The following is a 22,765-nucleotide window of genomic DNA, read 5'->3' as shown; positions in this document are numbered from 1 at the left end:
TGTTTGGATGTGCGCAGATCCGAAACCTGGAAGTCCCGTCCCCACTCAGTGCCATCGGGCAGATTGTTAAAGGGACAATTTACCTCATTGAAATAGTTGAGGTACTTAATTTTTTGTTGATTCTAAGGCTGAAACTAATTTAACCTCACCTGCATGGGTTTCACGGGCCTTCTGAATCTCATCCGGTGAAAGAAGGCGAGAAGGGCCGATCCATTAGGTAAGTGCATTTATTGTACTGCTTGTGGTCCAGGAGGAACAGGAGTGTTCCCTTCAGGCCCAACAAGCTTACCTGCTGCGATCAGACCCCCACAATTAGCCGACCCCCCACCGTGGCTGCGACCCCACGATGGTAAACCCCCCCCCACAGAGGTCGACCGCCCCCACCTCCGAATCTTAATCCGATGTCTGACCTCCGACTGCCAATTTGATCATCTCCCGGCCCACGATCTTCTCAAAGGCCCCCCCTCCCTCCCTCTACGGCCCACTATCCCACCCTCCTCTCCAATTCCTGGCTCCTTTCCCTCCCAACAGACAGCCAGCCTGTCAATCTAGCAAAAATAATTACCTTCAGTATAGCAGATACCGATGCACTCACTTCACTTCCGGGTTTCCCACGCGGAAATTATCCACCCGCTGAGTTCCCTGCTCCATGTAAAAATCATTCTCCTATACTTTATGCGACAGTTGTTTAAATATTCATATATGATGGTTACCACGAGGAGTGCAAAATAATAAGCTGGACAATAACATGGTGTGGCCCATCAACAGGGAAATCCAGATAGGATTGTATTTTAAAACTGTGACAAACAAATTCAATGAAAATTGTCTGCCATAATATAAATATTATATTTTGCTGTTTGAACAATAACAATATTTTTGATGTTGCCACTATTAGGACCCTTCACAAAGACAGGTATGACATTGTTTATTAGACTCCAATTTCTTTAAATTCCAAATGCTAGTTTTTAAGTTTACAGTATTTTTAAGTTGTTCAACTACTCTGATAATTTTTGTTTCCCTTTTTACCCTCCTCTCTGTTTAATTTTGAAGCAAAATACTTCAATGGTAAGATTTTCTAAAATGAATTTCCAGTGCACTTTGTAATATTAAATATCAGATAAACATCATAGCACTTTATGAAGTTTCATAATCATAGCACATCATAGCATTGCACCAGAAGTCTTAGGACATAAGATTCTAATAGTAGTTTGAAATTTCATACACGTTAGTGTCTAATGTTCAGATAACAAAGGCCAAGCAAACAGTTAATTAAATTACCAACCAATTCTATTAACCCAAAATTTGATACTAACAAGATGAAAAAAATGTGTTTTTTTATTGTGCAGGGGGTCTGAACAGGTAAATTATTTTGTGCTGTGGATCATTCCCATGTTTTTAGGCCATGCTATCTACAGGAAGGTTCATTTTAGAGACAATCCGATCCCATCTACTGTCATCTGCATTGCAGGTATAATGAGCATTCTGTGTTGTAAATCACTGGCTGCACTTCAGTTAGCACAGGGGAATTGCACTTTTTTTTAATAACTTAAAAATGCGTTTTTGACATATACAGTAGTCTACATTTCACACCTCACTCATTAGAAGTAATAGCCTGCCAAAAGGGAATGAAGCATCTTTAATTATATTACCACATCAATGTTCTAAAAGTTCTGCTGTGAATATAAAATGCACCCTTACACTTTGTAATTGTCATCTTGTTACTTTGGTAGTTACTAGTACATATTACTAAAGCCATTAGAGTAATTATTTAATTAATGTTTGCATGTACTTGCATATTGAGCATTAACCATATACTGTACCGTTCCATTCACTGGGAGTCCAACAGACTGCTATTTGGACGAGTTATGTATTTATTTCACTATAATTTTTAGGAGATATGGCATACTTGATGTCAAATTTCAAACTAAGAATGTACAGTAAATGCATTTACGGTATATAATCATAGAATGTATGATCTACATAATACAATCTTTCTTCACTTAGGGCATTACAGCCTGTAAGTTGCTCCAGTCATTTCCTGTTTATAGTTCAGCTCTGCAGGCAATTTAGTCAATACTGAATTCAATAAATACTTTTTAAATACACTTTTTGATAAACCTTGTATAAATTATATTTACGGCCTCTAGTGCTGAACAATTCCATGGCCACAGATCATTGCAGGATTTCGCGGTTGTACAGAATTTTCCCTCTGCCATTTTCCCATTATTCCTTCAATTCCAGTTGTGTTGGAACTAATTCCTGATGTGCCTAGCATTCTGATTACAAATGCTGTCAATTACACCAACCTTCTAATCCTCATTAACTTGCAACTCTTTAATCCTTGTGCATTTCACACCTTTCACACTTCAGCTTCATTTGAAGTGTGCAAAATATGAAACATATGTGGGGATTATATAACTTCATTGATTTTCGATCCTTAATCTGTTGGTTTTGCATAAATTCTCAAATCCTGTTTAGTTTGTAAATGGGGATTAACAAACTGCAAATGAATCAGGATTGGAAGATTGATGTCAAGTGATGCTATTCTGATTTAGGATGGCAAGTATTAGTATACCAGGTATCGGTTACCTAAGACTTCACATATTGGTTGGATGGCATTTCACATGAAACAGCAAGGTGCAAAGTGGCAGTCATTTAGTTGTAAACAGCTAAAATGTAAACAGCTAAGATGTGGATGGGGACTCAGAGGCTAAGCACACAAAGTGCACAACCAGTTTAGTACAGTTTCTATATGGCATCTTAAAAATATTATTTTGAGAGGCCCACAAAATCAACAGTCTCAGAAGTTAGTTGGAGTTGCAGAGAAATTGGCCTGCAGGTACTGAATAAACCTAGGGGCCCTGATTATATACTGAATAAAAACATTAAAGCGTATTGCAAGGCTGTAACACATCCACCAGAAGTTTGTAAAACAGCACTCAAATAACATAGAGTACTTGAGCTTCACTCTTGTGAAGTTAATGGCATAGTCTGAACCATTCTTTTACACTCCTGGGGGTCTGTTATACCACTACATTAATGAAGCAGTTTATGCTATATTCCTCTGGAAACAGAGACTTGCTTAAAGTTGATTCTAACTGAATTCATATTATAACTCATCACAAGTAATGTGTCAGTGGTTATAACCAAAACCATAAAAGTAGAACTGTCAGCCTTGAAAATCTCCAAGCTGCGATCCTGGTGGCTATGCCATGATCACACCCCCACCCAAGTGCCCCCCAGCAATAACTCTGCTGGGGTTTGGGGGATCAGTAGGAGATTACCTAATTTACATGGGGTTGCTGATTGCCTGCATCATGACAGTCACATCTCCAGCATCCACCTGCCCCATGCAGCTGGAAGATCTGGTGCTTGCCTACCATGAGAGTGGATTGCCCAATCCCCCTCCATCCCGAAACCTTAATATGCCCTCCCAGCCCCATGTCAAGGGGGCTGATTCAATTTTTTTGAAAAACAATTCAGTGCAATTTGCACTTTCCACCAGCAGGGGGAGCCCCAATCTCTTAAAGGGAGGATGTCTCTTTAAAGCTCTTGAAGTCTGCTGTCTGCATGGAATCTGAATGGAGATCAGACATTGCACACGTAAAACACAGATACAGGTCCTGTCCTATGTTTATACACTAATGAATTATGTTAAAACTTTGAATAAAGGTTGCGCACTACTAAATCCCACATCATCCAATCTGCATGGCAGACCTCACCAATCTGTCGATCTGAGTTGGTACCAGGCCTGTGAGAGTGTGTGCACCAAAGTTCTCTGCTGATGCACTAAAGGCCTTGGTGCAAGAGGTGGACAGAAGGAGGGACGCGGTTGTGGCGGGGGGGGCGCGGGGTGGTGTCGCAAGAGGCCCTCCAGACATATGCTCAAGAAGCATTGGGAGGGAGTAGGGGACGAAGTCAATGCCAGGTGCAAAGCACCATGACCATGGATGCAGTGCAGGAAGAAGTTCAGTGCTTTGACACGAGTGGTCAAGGTGAGTGAGGTCAGCTATCAAGTGGCATCTCCTACCAACTACACCACTAGCCGCATTCACTGCACCACGCACTACACCCCCCATCACCCACATACCAACAGACTCTTTCCATCAGTACTCAATTCTTCCAATCAGATGCTTCATCTCACCCTTACACATTACCACTGTTGCAAGCCGCCCACCCACAACTCACAGGCCACACACACTGGCAGCTATTGAACCATGACAGGCACATCACCCAGACATACGTCCCGCTTTCTTGCAGAAGAAAGTGGCGCATAACAGGAGGCAGCAAGTGGCAGTGGCATTTAGCCCCTCGAGCCTGTTCCGCCATTCAATGAGATCATGCTGAACCTGTGACCTAACCCCATATACCCACCTTAGTCGCATATAATTTACATGCTTCCAGCATTCGGTATTTGCGCATGCGCTAACTCCGATACCAACATGGTGTCCAGCGCTGCACGCTGGAAACGTGCGTGCGTAGCCAAGACGCCATCTTGGATGTTCGAGAGTTGCTGTAACAACGGGCGCTACACAGCCATTTAACGTCCATATAGCCAAAGGGATATAACGATAAACCCAGAAACTACAGGCCAGTCAGTTTAAGCTTGGTGGTGGGGAAGGTTTTAGAAACAATAATCCAGGACAAAATTAAGTCACTTGGACAAATGTGGATTAATAAGGGAAAGCCTGCACAGATTTGTTAAAGGCAAATCGTGTTTCACTAACTTGATTGAGTTTTTTGATGAGGTAACAGAGAGGGTTGATGAGGGCAATGCACTTGATGTGTATATGCACTTCCAAAAAGCGTTTGATAAAGTGCCACATAATAGGCTTGCCAATAAAATTGAAGCCCACAGAATAAAAGGGGCAGTGGCAGCATGGATGCGAAATTGGCTAAGTATTGGAAACAGAGGGTAATGGTGCACGGCTGTTTTTCAGACTGGAGGAAGGTATGCAGTGGTGTTCCCCAGGGGTCGGTACTGGGACCACTGCTTTTCTTGATATATATTAATGACTTGGACTGGGGTATACAGTGCACAATTTCCAAATTTGCAGATGACACAAAATTTGGAAGTGTAGTGAACAGTGAGGAGGATAGTGACATAGACAAGAGGACATAGACAGGCTGTGGAATGTGCGGACACATGGCAGATGAAATTTAATGCTGAGCAGTGTGAGATGATACATTTTGGTAGGAAGAACAAGGAGAGGCAGTATAAATTAAAGGGTACCACTCTAAAGAGGGTGCAGGAACAGAAAGATTTGGGGGTATATGTACACAGGTCGTTGAAGGTGGTAGGGCAGGTTGAGAAAGCGTTAGGAAAGCATACAGGACCCCAGGCTTTATAAATAGAGGCATAGAAGCAGTCCGAACCCGCATGCAGCAAGACCTGGACAATATCCAGGCTTGGGCTCATAAGTGGCAAGTAACATTCGTGCCAGATAAGTGCCAGGCAATGACCATCTCCAACAAGAGAGAGTCTAACCACCTCCCCTTGACAGTCAATGGCATTACCATCACCGAATCCCCTACCATCAACATCCTGGGGGTCACTATTGACTAGAAACTGAACTGGACCAGCCATATAAATACTGTGGCTATGAGAGCAGGTCAGAGGCTGGGTATTCTGCGGCGAGTGACTCACCTCCTGACTCCCCAAAGCCTTTCCACCATCTACAAAGCACAAGTCAGGAGTGTGATGGAGTACTCTCCACTTGCTTGGATGAGTGCAGCTCCAACAACACTCAAGAAGCTCGACACCATCCAAGATAAAGCAGCCCGCTTGATTGGCACCCCATCCACCACCCTAAACATTCACTCCCTTCACCACCGGCGCACTGTGGCTGCAGTGTGTACCATCCACAGGATGCACTGCAGCAACTCGCCAAGGCTTCTTCAACAGCACCTCCCAAACCCGCGACCTCTACCACCTAGAAGGACAAGAGCAGCAGGCACATGGGAACACCTGCACGTTCCCCTCCAAGTCACACACCATCCCAACTTGGAAATATATCGCCGTTCCTTCATCGTCGCTGGGTCAAAATCCTGGAACTCCCTAACAGCACTGTGGGAGAACCGTCACCACACAGACTGCAGCGGTTCAAGAAGGCGGCTCACCACCACCTTCTCAAGGGCAATTAGGGATGGGCAATAAATGCCGGCCTCGCCAGCGACGCCCACATCCCACGAACGAATAATTTTTAAAAATAGAGTACAAAAGCAAGGATGTTATGTTGAACCTTTATAAAACACTGGTCCGCCCACCACTGGAGTATTGTATCCAGTTCTGGGCATGGCACTTTAGGAAGGACGTGAAGGCCTTAGAAAGGGTGCAGAAAAGATTTTCTATAATAGTTCCACGGATGAGGGACCTGTTACGTGGATAGACTGGAAAAGCTGGGATTGTTCTCCTTAGAGCAGAGAAGGTAGAGAGGAGATTTGATAGAGGTGTTCAAAATCATGACGGGTCTAGACAAAGTAAATAAAGAAAAACTGTTCCCACTGGCGGAAGGGTCGCGAACCAGGGGATACAGGTTTAAGGTGATTGGCAAAAGAACCAAAGGCGACATGAGGAAAAACGTTAATACGCACCGCGTGGTTAGGATGTGGAATGCACTGCCTGAAAGGGTGGTGGAAGCAGGGTCAATTATGGCTTTCAAAAATGAATTAGGTACCTGAAGGAGAAAAAATTGCAGGGCTACGGGGAAAGATCCGGGGAGTGGGACAAGCTGGATTGCTCTTGCAGAGAGCCGGCGCAGACTTGATGGGCTGAATAGCCTCCTGCTGTGCCGTAAGCATTCTATGATTTGTATGCTTTTGCTGTTCTGTTTAAATAATTTTAAATTAAGTGTACGTTGAGTTAATATTTCAGAAATATATAGCCAGATCTAATTATAAACTTTAAATTTGAAAACCTCAAAACATTAAAAATTTACAGTTATTGTTTAGCAAATTATGATGACCTTTTTCTGCTTTGGACAAAGTAGTGATCTAAAGATTGCAATATACAGTCACAGTAATCACAATATTACATTATATCGGTCATCCGTAATGATCTTTTGAACCTTAAGAATTCAATTAGAATTTAACCTCTCAGGTGTCCTATATGATCCAATAAAAATTAATTTTGGAACTTCGACATTTGAAATTTTTTTAGCAGTTGGGTTTTACCCAGTTTCTTTTCTTTAAGGCCATTTGCCACCACGTGTTCGCCTTCGTCTGTAAGGCCGGACACTGGGCTATGGATCTCTTCATGACTGTTGTCAGTGCTGCGCTGTGAGCAAGTACCAGGAGGGATGATTATCATGAAGTGAGCTGCAAAATGTCAATTTTTCCACCCATTGCTCACCTAGTGACCCAGATGAAGACAGACAAAACTCAGGCCACCCAGAGCAAAAAAATTTGAGTGATGGAGAGCTATCCTGAGACTCAACCCTTGGCCTTTCTCTTTGGTAATCCAGTGCTCAGCCTCTTAAACTGTCCTCCTGAGCAGTTGTATCCAACTCAGTGGGTGCAGGAACTCAGTTTCAAAGATAGCCTACAGTTGGTAATAAACCAAACATGTATTGTAACACATTGTGCTTCAGTATTTCAAGCTTATCTGTATTTGAAACTAAATTTAGTGTACCTGAAGACATGTCACAGAGGAATATACTTTGAATTCTTGATTCAGGTTATTGTTTGCATAATAAATATTTTGACATAAATGTTTTAGGTATGTAGTATAATTGTTCATATCACACGTGATTTCATCCCCATGAAGATCATATCACAACAGAGAACAGACAGCACTGCCAAGAAAAAGAAGATTTTCCAGGGACATCACCAGAAGCAGTTCTCAATCCACGTAACAAGTTTCCTCACAATTAGAATTCAAACTTACATATTTTTTATTGATTTTATTTTAATTAATAATGTTTTAGATAAACAGAACACATGATGAAGAGCTGTGGGATATGATCTATATTCCACTTTTGGCACTGACCATAACTCACTCATGACTTCATCGCTCATGAGTTACTAGGTCAGCGTACTCTGGGCTACAAATTGCAACTAATAGGTCCTAATATTGCGCCCACTATCTTTTAAATGATCAGGATAGTTCGGCTTAGAGATGTTACTAAGTAGTGACGCAGTGGGGTAGTTTTTCTTCATATTATGCTTGGGCGTATGTGTAGCATATAGATGAAAATCAGTCGGGGAGGATCGGACATATCATAGAATCATAGAAATTTACAGCACAGAAGACCATATGTATCGGAGCCTGCCTGATTTTCCATCCATTAATTTAAAAATGGATAGAAAAATAGGCTTGCTCCATTGTGCATGTCCGATTTTCCTCTACGCACTGCGGCCAGGTGATAATTTCCACCCAGGGGCAATAAGAGGAAAATATGCATAATCTGTATTTATATAGTATTTTATAAATTAATGATTGTTACAGCAATTATTATGCATCTTTGTTTTACATATTTGTATATATGAGAGAATATGGCACTGCACAAAAATATCCTGTACAGTTTTGCAGTGTATTAGCATGCATATAAGACTAAGAAGAAGGGAAAAATTTCTTTGAAAAAGGTATGTTTTCAGAATTTTGCACTGGCAGGTTCGTACAGACACAAAGAAGGACCTGAAGCTTGATAACTGATGCATATGTTAGTTTTGTAAGCATATGATCAAGATTAAATGCTTTGATATTTAGAGATTTTTAGTTAAAGACTGTACCAGTCACCTTTTTGCCATCCACAACAAGCATCTTCCATAATGTCCCAGCCCGTCCATTTCAGAGCTTTTTATTCATTCCTCTCTGATCTTTTGTGCAAAGCATTTCAATTCTAATCTGTCCTTTATGAAAATGTAACGTCTTGTGTCTTTCTTGATCTGAATCTTCCTTTTATCTATGTGGTTTGTTACTAGATATGTAACTGAGAAAAATTATAGTATGATCTATTAGCACTAGCTAGATTATTTGCAAAATGTGTTTTAGTATGCTAATAAAAAGAATCATTATTTTTAAAAATGTTGTAACTTGAAAATTATATATATATGTCATGTAGAATAGGACTACAATTAGGGAACAGTGTGGGAAAACAATTACAGTTTTCAGATATGGTAAGTACAGTAAAGTGTATGTGACTTTCCACACAACTTGGTAAAGTTGTAGCATGTACAAATAAACATTTTAAAGTTTTATGTAGAAGCATTTAGTTTTAAAGTTATCTCTGCAGTTTATTTGTTTCTGTTGATATCTAGTTATATGGTTGTATTGCAGGTGATACTGAAGATAACCTGGCCATATCAAGTAAAGATGAGGAAGAACAGCGGATAGCTGAAATGGGCCGTCCTGTCCTCGGAGAAAATACAAAGTTAGAAATCATAATTGAAGAATCCTATGAATTTAAGGTACTAAACCCAGTGTTATACTTTTGGTTCTCTGAATTGTTGCTGTGTTACATTCAGAAATGTATATCCAATGAAACAAAGAGATCATGAATAAGTTCTCCATGAAAGTGTATACATTTCACTTAAACATTCGTTGCACAAATATTTAGAAAGTGTATGTGTGTGTATGCGTATGTACATCATATAGATATTGGGGTCGATCTCGCACCCGACGGAAATGGAGATAGCGCCCCGACAATGGTGGGGAATGACTAAACTGCCCGTTCCCGCCGTCGCTGTGGCCACCGCTATCTTCATCTGGGCCTACCGCTGGGTGGCCGGAGTGCCCGTCTGAGTCAGGCAGTAAGCCCGTTTATGATGTAAATCGGGACCTTATAGCGTACATAGGACCCCATTGGCCATCTTAGGACAGTAGTATCAGCTGGCCATTCAGCTGAACAGGAGCTGGCAGGTAAGTTTGTGTTTATTTTTGTGGGCCTGGGAGGACCAGACGTGATCCTCCGGGGTCACAAAATCAGCCTGGGCTCTGGAGAAAAAAATACATTAAAACTGAATTCCAACTATACTTTACATATGTGGATTCCTTTTGTCTCTGGGCTGCCACAACAGGAGATAATTCATTGGATGAAACTTGATTATCTGGGAAGAATACTTTTTAAAATCTTTCTTTATACTAGTTTAGACAAAGGGAAAAAAGAGATGTAAACAGTTTGGCACATGTGTTTTTCCTATTTAACTGTGCCCCTATTTGATTCAGAAGCAAATGAGGACCTCCATGAGCTCCATATCTCATGTAAAGCTTTTCAACATGGATGCATAATCCAAAGTTACTGAAGGGAACTGCAAAAGTTTTAGAGTTTTTATTATTTTGAACAGATATAAATTCAAGCAAAATGCTGCACTCTATCTAATCTGCTGATAGGCTCTTGTGTCTGTATAAACTTATTTCTTAATGAATATGAGTTATTAGTTTTTAATCTGAGCTCAGTCTGTTAGTATGGTGTTATCCATCAGTTGGAGCGATAAGAAGTGTATGGAGGTGATCTGTACTATTTCTGTGTACACCCAACAGCAAAAGGGTCCATTGTTTACCTAGTGGCCTTCTATCCTAGATACTATGTGCATGGATGTGCAGCTCCTCTCCTCCCCAGTAGCTCTCATTGCTGGGCCCAATATGGGCTGGGACTTGGCATGAATTGATAATGTGGCTGATCTCTGGAATTCCCACAAAGTCGGCTCAGCGGAAGATCAGTGAGCACTAAGCTTGCTTCCCGCTGCTTCTGCCACCGCGGTACTGGGACTGGAAAGTTTACCGTATCAAGCAAAAAAAATTCAACTGAAAATGAGACTTTCATATATATTTTTAAATTCTGAACGTGTGCAATTTTTATGTTGCATATGTGGGAAATATTGTAAATTCTAATGCATTACCTTTTTATTATCACTATTATAAGGGTTCTTTCACTTGTTCCTTCTATAGACCTGAAACATTCTAACAAAAGTCATTATAATATCATCTATTATAACTAACACAATCTTCAGGCAACAGTACCAATGCAAGGGAATGTGCATCAGTACAAGCACAATCCACGATGCCTCCAAATGAGCACTCAGTGGTGCTGGAGGATATGGTAGTGGCAGTGCCAATAAAGGAAGCAAATTGAAGTGCAACTTTTATAATTCAAAGGTTATGAACGCCACATACAAAGAAAAGGATACAAGATGACATAATCTCCTTGTCCTTGTTCAGCAAAAGGATCCTGTTGCATCAGCAGGTTATGGGAGTAGTCATCAGAGAGCTACTGAATTCTGTTGAGAAAAACTTACAGAAACTATATTCCACTTCATACAAGGACACGTTAGATTTGCAAAACACATAATTGGCTTGCATGGAATAATAAAGTCCCACTTTGGAGGTTCAGCCTACTCTGGAGATTAGTGTAAGTGATATAAAAGGGTAGCATATCCATCTGTGTGGTGCACAGTCACTACCTGCCTGACTGTTAGTGTGCTAGCCCTGCTTGATTTTGCAAGGTCAGCTTCACTAGCTCGGCAGAGAGGGCAAGATATAACATGAAAGCTGCTTACAGGGGTACTGAATAAATTAAAAGGATGCGGCCAAGGAAGACGTTGGTAACCTTTACAAAGGTTGCTAATATTTTTAATGTACCAGTGGATCTCCAGGTAGTCAAAATCAAGTGCTGTCTTCAGGTCAAACAGTGTTAGAGGGTGAGGAGATAATTGTACCTAAGTAGAAGAAGCAGGAGAAACCAAAAGGAGGAAGGGAGGAAGCAAGTGGCATGAAGGGGGAGGGGAAGTAAGGGATGAGAGAGGAGAGACGGAGGGAGAGGGCAGAGGAAAGAAGGGAGAGATGAAGATGGGTACAGAAAGAGCCCAGAGGAAGATGGAAGCTGGGGTGAAGCTACCTTGAGGGGAGTAGGAAAGTTTCTCAGCTGGGAGGGGGTGATAGGAATACTATCTCTTTGGGAGGGTGAGCTGAAAAAGTAGCTCAGTGAAGGGTTTGAAAATTGGCTTTGCGGATCGGTCTCCTGTTATAGAAATCACACAATTTTAATTTCCATTGAAATCGTGATCCACCAAACAAAATAAAGTTCATTCCATTGGTTCTTTGGCTACCTTATGAGCCAGGCTGTGAAGAATTTCAGTTCATCTACAAGGCAGCCATGTGGAAAAATCTGTATACTTTCATCAAACATTATCAAATTAATTTGACAGCTCATGAAAGATGCACATTAGCACTTCTGGGCTGCAAGCTGTCCTCAAAATTATATCATAGTTTACCACCGCCATTGTTCTGTTACTTGGATATAATTCATTTGTTTGTGCAGGATGCATAATGAAGAAGATTGATGGATTACTTATCTTTAGAATAATCTTCCTTATTCTTTAAATATAGTTCATACACTGCATAGAAATCTCTTATTTATCCTTTCTCTCTATAACCTGGAGTGTTTGGAGCTTTGCCATTATTTTTGTATATATTTGCCTCATTGCAACAACTCCATCTATTGCAGTTTTCTCCCTGTAACACACTATTTTACTGCATGTAGGCCACTCTTTCACATTGCTTCAGCATTGCTCACTCTGTAGATCCAAATGATATCCAATATCTGCTTTGTACAGCACCTTCCAAAAGCATCCAGGTTCTGCTGCCTTTGTCAGGGTCCAGCACTCAGCACCATAAAAAAGTGTCAGTTAGGCATTAACTTCATACGCTTTCCTTTTCACGTCCCATGATATATCACTCCTTCTCCTGGAGAGTTCTATGTTTGTCTCAAATATTTCCAGACATCTCTCCTAACCTCTTTTTCACATCCCCCTGCACCAGGGATAAAACTTCCCAAATATATAAACTCACCCCTGCCTCCTTACCATCACTGAACCATTCTGATACTTTTCCTTCAAGCTTCATGCCAACCTTTATTACTTCATCGATCTCCTTTAACACTCTGGTAACCTTTCAGCTACTCCATTGATTTCCAACAACTCTCGGACTCTGTCTTTGCATGCTCATGTAAGTGGTGTGCAGTAAGAATCTGAGACAGCTTGGTGTCAGCTTGGTTCAGTTGGTTGTACTCTTCCCAGAGTCAGAAGGTTGTGGGTTCAAGCCTTATTCTAGATATAAACACACAGGGGGTTAAATTGGATAATCCTTGAAAATTACGTGATTAACCCACACCCATTCATACGATGCAGGGAGAGAGCGTGCACCAAGGTTCTCTGATGATGCACTGCAGGCCTTGGTGCAAGAGGTGGAGAAAAGGAGGGACATCCTGTATCCGCAGGGGGCAGGAGGCACTCCAGACATATACTGGAGAGGCAGTGGGAGGAAGTAGGGGAGGAGGTCAGTACCAGGAGCATAGCTCCAAGAACGTGGATGCAGTGCAGGAAGAAGTTCAGTGATTTAAAATGAGTTGTCAAGGTGAGTGAGTTCAAGCTTCGTGTCGCATATCCTACCATCTGCACCATTAGCCTCATCCACTGCTCAATTCACTACACCCTCATCAACCACCTACCAACAATCTCTTTCAGTCAGTACTCAACCTTTCAATTCATATGCTTTATCTCACCCTTACACACGTAGCACTGTTGCAAGCCTCACACCCACAACTCACAGTTCACACACACTGGTAGCTATTCAACCACGACAGCCACATCACCCAAACATCTTGCAGGACACTCACTGACACATGTCCCTCTTTCTTGCAGGAGAAGGTGGCGCATAACAAGAAGCAGCAAGTGGCCATGACTCCATGGAACACGAACCATCTGTCTTCTCTCAGGATGACAGCTTTCCTGCTCCCGCCCGTGCCACCCCGCCAGTATCCTTGCTGTTGCCTGTCAGCCAGCCACCCTGTAGAGTATTGAAACTTTATCCAAGTTTAGGGAACCTTCAAAAACATGTACAAATGCACCAGCAGCCAGACGAAATAATCCAGCAAATAACCTGTAACTCCTGCATGATCCCTTTAAATACCACTGCGGTGGGGGGGAATCCTTCATCCCCTTTAAGTCATGTTCAGCTGTGCAAGGTTGAGACAGTGCGCTGGATGGAGTGTGGAGTTCCAAAATAGCAGTGGTCCCTTTAAATCAGCGTTGCACACCGATTCGTGTCATAATCCCCCTACTCTGCACACTGCCGGCGGTCGTCAGGCACGTGCGCGCAAACCCCTTTACCAAGATGGCGTCCTGCGCATTTCCCGTCGTCCACATCTCGGACCCCATATTCAAGGCTTAGTTGGCCGCGTAGCGCCTAAAAAACGGGCACTAAACGGCCCAATTTCACCCCCATAATCTTGGCTGATAGTTCAGTGCAATACTGAGGGAAGGCTGCATTGTCGAAGGTGCCATCTTTCAAATGAGATGATGCCAATTCTGCCTGTTCAGGTGGATACAAAAAATTCCATGGCAGTGTTTGAAGAAGAACAAGGATTTCTCCCAATATACTGACTAACATAACTTCCTCGATCAACACCACCAAAAGAAACAGATTATGTGATCATTCATTAATTTACTGAGTGCAAATTGGCTAAGAACAGTGACTGTACTTCAAAAGAAATCCATTAGTTGTAAAGCGTTTTGAGACGTCCTGGGAGAGCAGTAAGGTGCTGTATAAATGCAAGTTCTTTCTAACTCCGGATCCTGCGCAGCATTGTTATAGGAGCATGCCACTCGCCCGACCCCACACGCCTCACTCACACCCCTAGTTAAAATCGGGGCTTTTAACTCCCGGCCCTCATTTCCATGTTGGAAGACTGACTTGTGCCCGAATCCAGTGGGAATTACTACTGGCCGGCGGGTGGGAGCAGAATTTCAGGCAGCTGGAGGCCACCATCGGGGACTCAAGGGACCCGGCACTAAGGAAGTGGTCAGGAAGGGGGTCTGGAGGGCATCACAGTGGGGGGACAGAGACTCTTGCTCCTCCTGGCCCACAAGGAAACCATCAAAAATTAAAATGATATAACTTTCTGGGTCTCTTCTGGGCCCGCTCTTGCAGCTGCCAGGTTTCACTGGCGAATCCAGCAGAGTGTGCGACTTGCGAGATCGGCAGCTAAAACCGCGTCAGGGTCCTAAATATGCTGGAGAGACCCCGACTTTTACGTATTAATGAAGTCCCCCACTGCATGTGGTGGGTGCCTTTCCCAAAACTGAAAACAATGCGGTTAAAATGGCGGCAGGCAGGAGCGCACCGGAAATGAAGTAGTAAGTGCTGCCCAATTGCCATTTTAACCACATACCTACCCCGTTCCTGTCAGGCCGGTACGGTTAAAATCGGGCCTCAAGTGTCAACTACCTGGGGCTCAATTTTCAAAGTAAAAAACAGGTGGGTTGGGGGCGGGGGGGCATTGAAAATTGCCACCATTTCAAACCCGCCTCCAACCCGCCCATTTCCGGCTTTCACCGGGATGGGACGAGGGGCGGGCGACCAACCAGCTCCCAGGAGGCGGGTCGAGCCTTAAAACCTTTCAAGGGGGCTTCAGGCCTCCATTTTTCTCCAATTCCTGATTTCAACCCTGGGGGGGGAGCCGGGATTCCCGGACCTTCTGCTTTATGCCTCGTGAAAGGAGATAGATGCCTAGAAAGGCATAGCTTGTGGGCCCGGAAGAGCAGGAGTGCTTCCCCCAGGCCCAACAAGCCCACCTGCACCGACTCCCCAACAATGACGGACATCCGACCCCCGATTGTGGACCACCCCTCGATCGTGGACCCCCTGACCCGGATCCTCCAACTCCGATCCCCCGACCTCGATCCTCCCCCTACTCCAATCCTCTGACCCCCGACCATCCCCTTCAACGATTGCAGACCCCCGCAATGACCCCCGATCCTGACAACCCCCCCCCCGCTGACTGACCCCCATGCCAACCTATGCCCACCCATGCCCCCCTCACAGCGCCCCCCTCATCTATACAAACAAAGACTTACCTGCAGATTTACCTGAAGACGTCCTCTCCCTGGCTGATCTCCCGTTCAACTGACACCAGCCTGTCAAATCAGCCGGTCAGTCGGACGGGAAACCAACAAAAAAGAGTAAAAGACGTCCTTACATCAAAATCGTAACGACGTCTGGGAAACCCATACTAATGGGTTTCCAGACCTCAGTTTGACCCCCCCGGCCCTTTTGGGAAACTAGTTCGGGATGGCAGGTCCCCTTCCCTGAAGGATATTAATGAATCAGTTGGATTTTTACGACAATCCACGAGCTTTCACGGTCAGTTTTTTTTGTTATATTACTAGCTTTCTTAAATTACTAGCTTTATTAAATTTGATATGAACTCGCAACCTCTGGATTGCTAATCCTGTACCATAACCAATACATTGCCATACCTGTTCCTAGTCAGCTTAATACAGGCTTTGTTCAGGGAGTGAGTGATGTTAAACCGGATTATTTGTCATAATTTCTGATCTATAGGATAGTGAAATACACTGAAGTCTTACAAAGTATTTCCTTTCTTGCTGCAGAATACTGTGGACAAACTGATCAAGAAGACAAACTTAGCCTTGGTTGTGGGGACTAACAGTTGGAGGGATCAGTTTATTGAAGCTATCACTGTGAGTGCTGGTAAGTACAACTCTTTACAATATGCAGTAATGCAAAGTTATGAATAAGGCACATTGCTTAGAGGCAATGTTAATTTTTTTATGAGTGACATTGAGTAAAATAAATCCAGTACTTCTGTTAATGTATTTTACTGTGTTTTTTAATGTTTTTCCTGTTTTTTCTTCTCTGCCCCAAGTGTACAAATATGCTTAGCATGGAAACAAATAATATGCCAGGAGATAAATCTCTCTTTCTGTTTTCTACTTCTTCCCCCTTGAAAATTAGTTTTCCAATAAAAATACAGATATTGGGAGCATTATAACTTGAAAAAATATTGGGAGGCCATGGTAACAAATTTTCTTTTCTGAAATCCTTACCTTTCCTTTCCTTACAGAAGAGCTGGTAAAATAAAATGTGAATAAATTACCAGGTAAACTAATGTGTGAGAGTAATTTTAAGTTATTTTCTGAACCACATAAATTGCATTCATAAACTCCATTTTGTACTCCTGAAAGTTAGAAATTACCGGTGGTGATAGTAGCAGGCAAAGGCTTAACATATTGTAGGACATTTATCTTTCCGCTATTTTAACTGAGACATTAACTTGTTTCATTTAAACATTAACGCCGTCATTAAAATAATGGAATGCTATTCAAACGCATTAAACATTCAACAGCTAATATCAACAGTAATTTTTATGCATTCAAGGTCATATGCTTTAATGGTTTCTTATACTGTACTTAAAAAGAAACTATTTTTAGCACCCAATTTCAATACACAGAATACTCTGCACAGTCTTTCAGCCCATGTCTGTGTCCTTTTGACTGCCTTGATTGGATTATCAATTGACCTTCCTGAGGGAAATTAGAAAGATTTGTACTTAAACCTGTAAGCTGCTGATAGTTTAAAATTATCTCCACAATTCAGTTGAGGACTATTTCTTTTTTGCTCCATCTGCTGTAAAGAGTGTGTTTAGTTTCCCTTATCAAAACTTTCCCTGAAAGCTCATTTAAACGTTTGAGCCCCTTGAGAAAATTGCATTCAAAGTCCAGACCGGGCATGCTGAATCATAAAGCAGCTAATCATCTCTGCAGAAAAATTAAATAATTTGCATTCAAATTCATATTATGAAAGCTGTTCAGACAAAATTGTTTTTTTGCCTTCCAGTGTGTTTCAATGTTCCAAATATTTAATATTAACACTGTAACAGAGGATGAGTGTGAAAATATTTGCCTTACGCTATTGATAAATTCTCATCCTTGTTTTCAAATCCCTCCATGGCCTCGCCCCTCCCTATCTCTGTAATCTCCTCTAGCTCTACAACCCTCCGAGATCCCTGCGCTCCACCAATCGGCAGCAGTGCCTTCAGCTGCCTAGGCCCTAAGCTCTGGAATTCCCTCCCTTAACCTCTCTGCTTCTCTCCCCCTCTCTCCTTCTTTAAGACACTCCTTAAAACCTACCTCTTTGACCAAGCTTTTGATCACCTGTCCTATTATCTCCTTACGTGGCTCAGTGTCAAATTTTGTTTGATAACCCTCCTGTGAACCGCTTGGGACGTTTTACTATGTTAAAGGTGCTGTATAAATGCAAACTGTTACTGTTGTTGAGAAAATATAGGAACTATTACAAGGAACCTGCCCACTTAATTAAAACTATATACAATAAATTAAACATTTTCATACTCCACTTCCTGTGAACCTTACTTCCTGTGTTATGATTTTTTCAGTCACACCTATATTTCCATCACCTTTAAATGTCAACACAGGATGCCATGTCATACATACTGTAAGAGTAGTATGCTTATCTTTATCTTTACCTTTCTGTCCTCCCATACCCTAGATGGTGCTGCTGCACCTCAAAACTCTATCTCTCACATCATATTATTCTATGTATTTTTGCTTCTCTCTGAGACCATTGGGCAAGTTTTTCTTCAAATTTTTGAATTTCACTTTTATTTGTGGCTCCTCCTCTCCTGCCTACCCTGGTCCTAACTTCTAAGCAAAATTGTTGCTTCCCATTGGTTCCTATTTGCCTGCCCTCACCTGCACATCCACCCTCTCCCAGGCCTGCTTCTTGCTGCTGTCAGATCAGGGACTGCTCCCTCCTGTTTGCCAATCCCAGCCTGCTTGTCTTCATCGCCATCAAGGTCCTGCACCATTCCAGGCCTTTTTTCTTCTCCTCTGTTTTTTTTCCAGAATGTTCAGTCTTTCTTTCCCAAATGCCTGTTCTCCCTGTTTGTTTTTCCAGATGTCTGTTTTCACATATCTTTTCCCCAGATGCCTGTTCTCCATTGTTTCTTTATTTTCCCAAGCATTTGTTTTCTACTGTTTCATTTTTCCCTCAGGCCAACAATCCTCAGTATTCTCCTAACCAACACTGACAACTCACTTCTGCACCACCACCACCACCCCCCCCCCCCAGTCACTCCTGACCCCATATCATAACAAAACTGTTCCCAGAGGCTATATTGCCTCACTTACTGTAACTAATGTCACATCAGGTCCAGTTCCTTCAGAAACACTGAAACCTAGAAATTCCTGAGTGGCAGCTGCACCACCAGAAATGTGGTGGAGCAGGATTTCAGCCCACCAGCCTGCCCTGATGATGACCCATCCCAAATCCCAGGGATAGAGCACAAAGGGGGCAGGCAGCTGCGCCATCTGGCCAAAAAACAAATTCTTTCTATTGAAGTGATCCTTTTAGTTGCCACTTTCCTACTGGCAAGTGATCACTCAGATCACTTGTAAGCCCCACTTACACCTCCTGTATGACAAGTATGCTTGTAGCACATATCTTGGCCTCAAATTTCCACGGTCAGGAATCCCAACTTTTGCACCAGAAAACCAGAGGAATTTTTGGGGCTCATATCTTCTCACTTACCATGGGCAGTGCTAATGTATATTTAAAAAACTTGAGTTTAACATGTGTCCATCACAATCGAGAAGTCATGTTTTAGAATTTGATCATTTGGCTTCTCTCCAAGGTACTTTGCAATGTAGAGAATCGTCCGTTAGCAGTCAGCTTCAAACTGACCTCAGGATGTGCCTATTTAGACCAATTTCCCACAGGGCAGTGGCCTTAAAGGGCCGGAGCAGGTTAAACCGAGCGCCGCCTTAACAGCTAAACATCCCAACCATGCTCCAGACCTTCAGAGTGTCTGTGAGCAAAGCCATGGGAGATCATCAAGCCGGTAATAAAATCTGGAAATGCTGAAATTTGATTGGCATCTGCAAAAAAAAGACTGATTAACATTTTCGGTGTGATACTGGAGCAGGACATTCAGCTTCAGCGAGCCTGTACAGGACCTGGAGCAGGACATTACATAAGAACACAGGAACAGGAGTAGGCCATTCAGCCCCTCAAGCCTGTTCCACCATTCAATTAGATCATGGCTGATCTGTACCTTAACTCCATTTACCCGCCTGTGCTCCATAACCCTCAACACCCGTGCCTAACAAAAATCTATCAATCTCAGTTTTGAAATTTTCAATTGACCTGGACTCAACAGCTTTTTGGGGGAGAGAGTTCCAGATTTCCACTACCCTTTATGTGAAGAAGTGCTTTCTGACATCACCCTTGAACTGCCTAGCTCTAATTTTATTGTGCTTCGTTGTTCTGGACTCCTCCACCAGAGGAAATAGTTTCTCTCTATCTACCCTATCAACTCCTTTAATTGTCTTAAATACCTCAATTAGATCATCCCTTAATCTTCTATATTCAAGGGAATACAAGCCTAGTCTACGCAACCGGGCCTCATAATTTAACCCTTTTAGCCCCGGTATCATTCTGGTGAATCTGCATTGCACCCCCTCCAAGGCCAATGTATCCTTCCTGAGGTGCGGTGCCATTTGCTGACTGACCTGAGGAGGAAATTCTTTCTGTCAACAATCTTCGCAAAATAATTGGCTTGACTTACAAACAGAATTTATCATTCTGTACTCTATCTGACTTTTTTTCTTAAAATTATGGACTTTCATCCCCGGCTGTACATTTCCATCATTTTCTGTTTTTTCTTGAGATTTCTGAGTAGATAAGAATTTAATTAGTAGAGAAAATTGTGAATGTTGGAAATCTTGCTATTGTGGTTAGAAGTCAAGTATGCATACAGCAGCTTGATTTGAGCAAAAGGCAGTCTTCATCCCTTTGAATACTGCAATTTAACTTTCTTTCGTAAACAATTTTACAACACCAAGTTATAGTCCAGCAATTTTATTTTAAATTCACAAGCTTTCGGAGATTTTCTCCTTCCTCAGGCAAATGAAAATCTCCGAAAGCTTGTGAATTTAAAATAAAATTGCTGGACTATAACTTGGTGTTGTAAAATTGTTTACAATTGTCAACCCCAGTCCATCACCGGCATCTCCACATCATAACTTTCTTTCAACAGGGATGGTATAGCTGTTTTGGTTCTTTCTTATAGGCAATTGTTTGGAGTAGATAATTTTACCTTTTTGCATTGAATTTCCTAATTACACTTGACAGATTCAGACAAAGAGTTCTACCATGTCAGTACTGCAGGTAGTAGACAGAGGGCTAGATTTTCAGTCCATTGACTATGAAGAGGCTGTAATTCAAGAGAGCCTCTGTTGTGGGAGACAATAGTCACTGCCACCATAACTCACAAAAATACATTACAGCACAGATGCTTTCTCGTCCAGCACCAGTAGAAGAATTATACTACTGCTGTATTGTCAGAAGACATTTATAATTCTATCTTATTGCTTAATTTTAATTAACAATTAATAATTTTAAGTAGTAATTTTAAGGGTCATTATTTCACAAATTGACCTCAATGTGATAAATAGAGAGAGATAGATAGATGGGTGAATGGATAGATGAATAGGTAGATGGATGGATATGTAGATAAAGGATGATTTTTTTCATGTGTCTCATTGGTAGTGCCATCAAGAAAATCAAAAATGGAGGTTGGAAAACTGATTGAAGAGACTTTAGCCCTACTTTTTTCCAAAACCTTAATCCCCTACGATATTCCAATCAGGCTGTGCTGTTTGCTAAAAAGAAGGGCATGCTACTTGCTAGCAAGATCTTGATTAACCCTCAGATCTTATTTGAACAAGGGGATTTACGTGCTAGGTGCCATTTCCTAATGTTCTCACTGGAACTACACCAAAATCTACTAAATTACTTCATGGTTTTTGAGAACTTGTATCTTAATTGTGTGTTTTAGTGGTTTCTAGTGTTGCAATTTTGACTTTTGGGATTAGTTTTCTTGTATTTTGTTTGATTTATTTGTTTATTTGTTTTGTTTTTAACTTCATTTTGCAACTTTAAACTTTATTTCTGTTTTTGCCATCTCAGCATTTCGCAGAGCTTAAAATTCATTGTAAGAATCGTAAAGTCTTAGGATGGGCATTCCTCTGGGGCTATCTTTTGTCTTCAGAGAGGTTGACAATGTGGAGAATTTTCTCAGAACTTATAGGCTGCACCACCTTATCTGAGGCAGTCTGCCCACACTCATGCATAACCGAGCAGGGTCTATAAATCCAGGCAGAGCTATTTGGGCATGTCTGAGGAGATCTACATTTGCCACCTATGATTCACCAGGTACTATGCTGTCTGCTTCAGCCTGACCTGCACACTAGGTCAAGGATGGGGTGGCTCAGGCCTTGGCTGTGAAAATGACCACACCTTTGATATTTTACACTACAGGATCATTCCAAGACTTCTTGGGTGACATATGCCAACTTAGCCAGTTTACAGTGCACCACTGCATCCAGCAGATCACGGATGCTTGTTTTCCAGGATAAATGATTTCATCACATTTCCCATGGGAAGCCACCAGCAGCAAGAGAGAGCCCTACACTTATTCCAGGTGGCAAGTCTTCCAAGAGTACAGAGCATAACAGATGGCACCCATATGGCTATATGAGTAGCAGGTTCCTGCTCCTCCTCTGGCCCCACCACTTACTCTTCCTTTGTTCTCCTCAAGCTCACTAACTGCATCTTCCACATGTAGCTGTGCTGGTACTTGAAAGTGTTGACAAGAGAGGTGTACGTTGCTGTGTGGCACTGTCTTGTTCTGGGCTACTACTCTTCCAGGCCTGCAATGACAGAAAAGAAACAAATATTAGAATGCTGGCTGCTCGAAATACAATATGCTGTGTGTGATGTTTGTGTGGATGTGTGCATGTCTTTGTGGCAGTGAGTGTGAAGGGGGATAACACATTAGAGCTTGACGTATTAGAGCCCTGTTCTTGGCGGATGCCTGAGGCTTCACTTTCCCCTACTGACTCCGTATTCATATAAACAAAGATATTCGAGATGGCCTCCCCCAAG

At 42.3% G+C, this 22,765-nt stretch overlaps 1 protein-coding gene across 4 annotated transcripts in view; it reads left to right on the top strand.

Annotated features, from left to right (window-relative positions):
• Positions 1-22,765, top strand: part of LOC137322039 (sodium/calcium exchanger 1-like) — a 322,838-nt gene that overhangs the window by 258,069 nt on the left and 42,004 nt on the right. For 3 of the 4 annotated variants that reach the window (XM_067985074.1, XM_067985072.1, XM_067985073.1), the window contains exons 5-9: positions 896-913; positions 1,051-1,065; positions 1,400-1,468; positions 9,278-9,408; positions 16,390-16,489. In XM_067985074.1, coding sequence (XP_067841175.1) covers positions 896-913; positions 1,051-1,065; positions 1,400-1,468; positions 9,278-9,408; positions 16,390-16,489 — 333 coding nt within the window. The remainder of the gene's footprint in view (positions 1-895; positions 914-1,050; positions 1,066-1,399; positions 1,469-9,277; positions 9,409-16,389; positions 16,490-22,765) is intronic. The other variant, XM_067985075.1, reaches the window with a different exon arrangement.

This window comes from Heptranchias perlo, chromosome 5 (assembly GCF_035084215.1).
Source record: "Heptranchias perlo isolate sHepPer1 chromosome 5, sHepPer1.hap1, whole genome shotgun sequence".
NCBI classification, from domain to species: domain Eukaryota; kingdom Metazoa; phylum Chordata; class Chondrichthyes; order Hexanchiformes; family Hexanchidae; genus Heptranchias; species Heptranchias perlo.
Note: the sequence above shows the minus strand (reverse complement) of the source record. Positions and strands in the feature narration are given on the sequence as shown.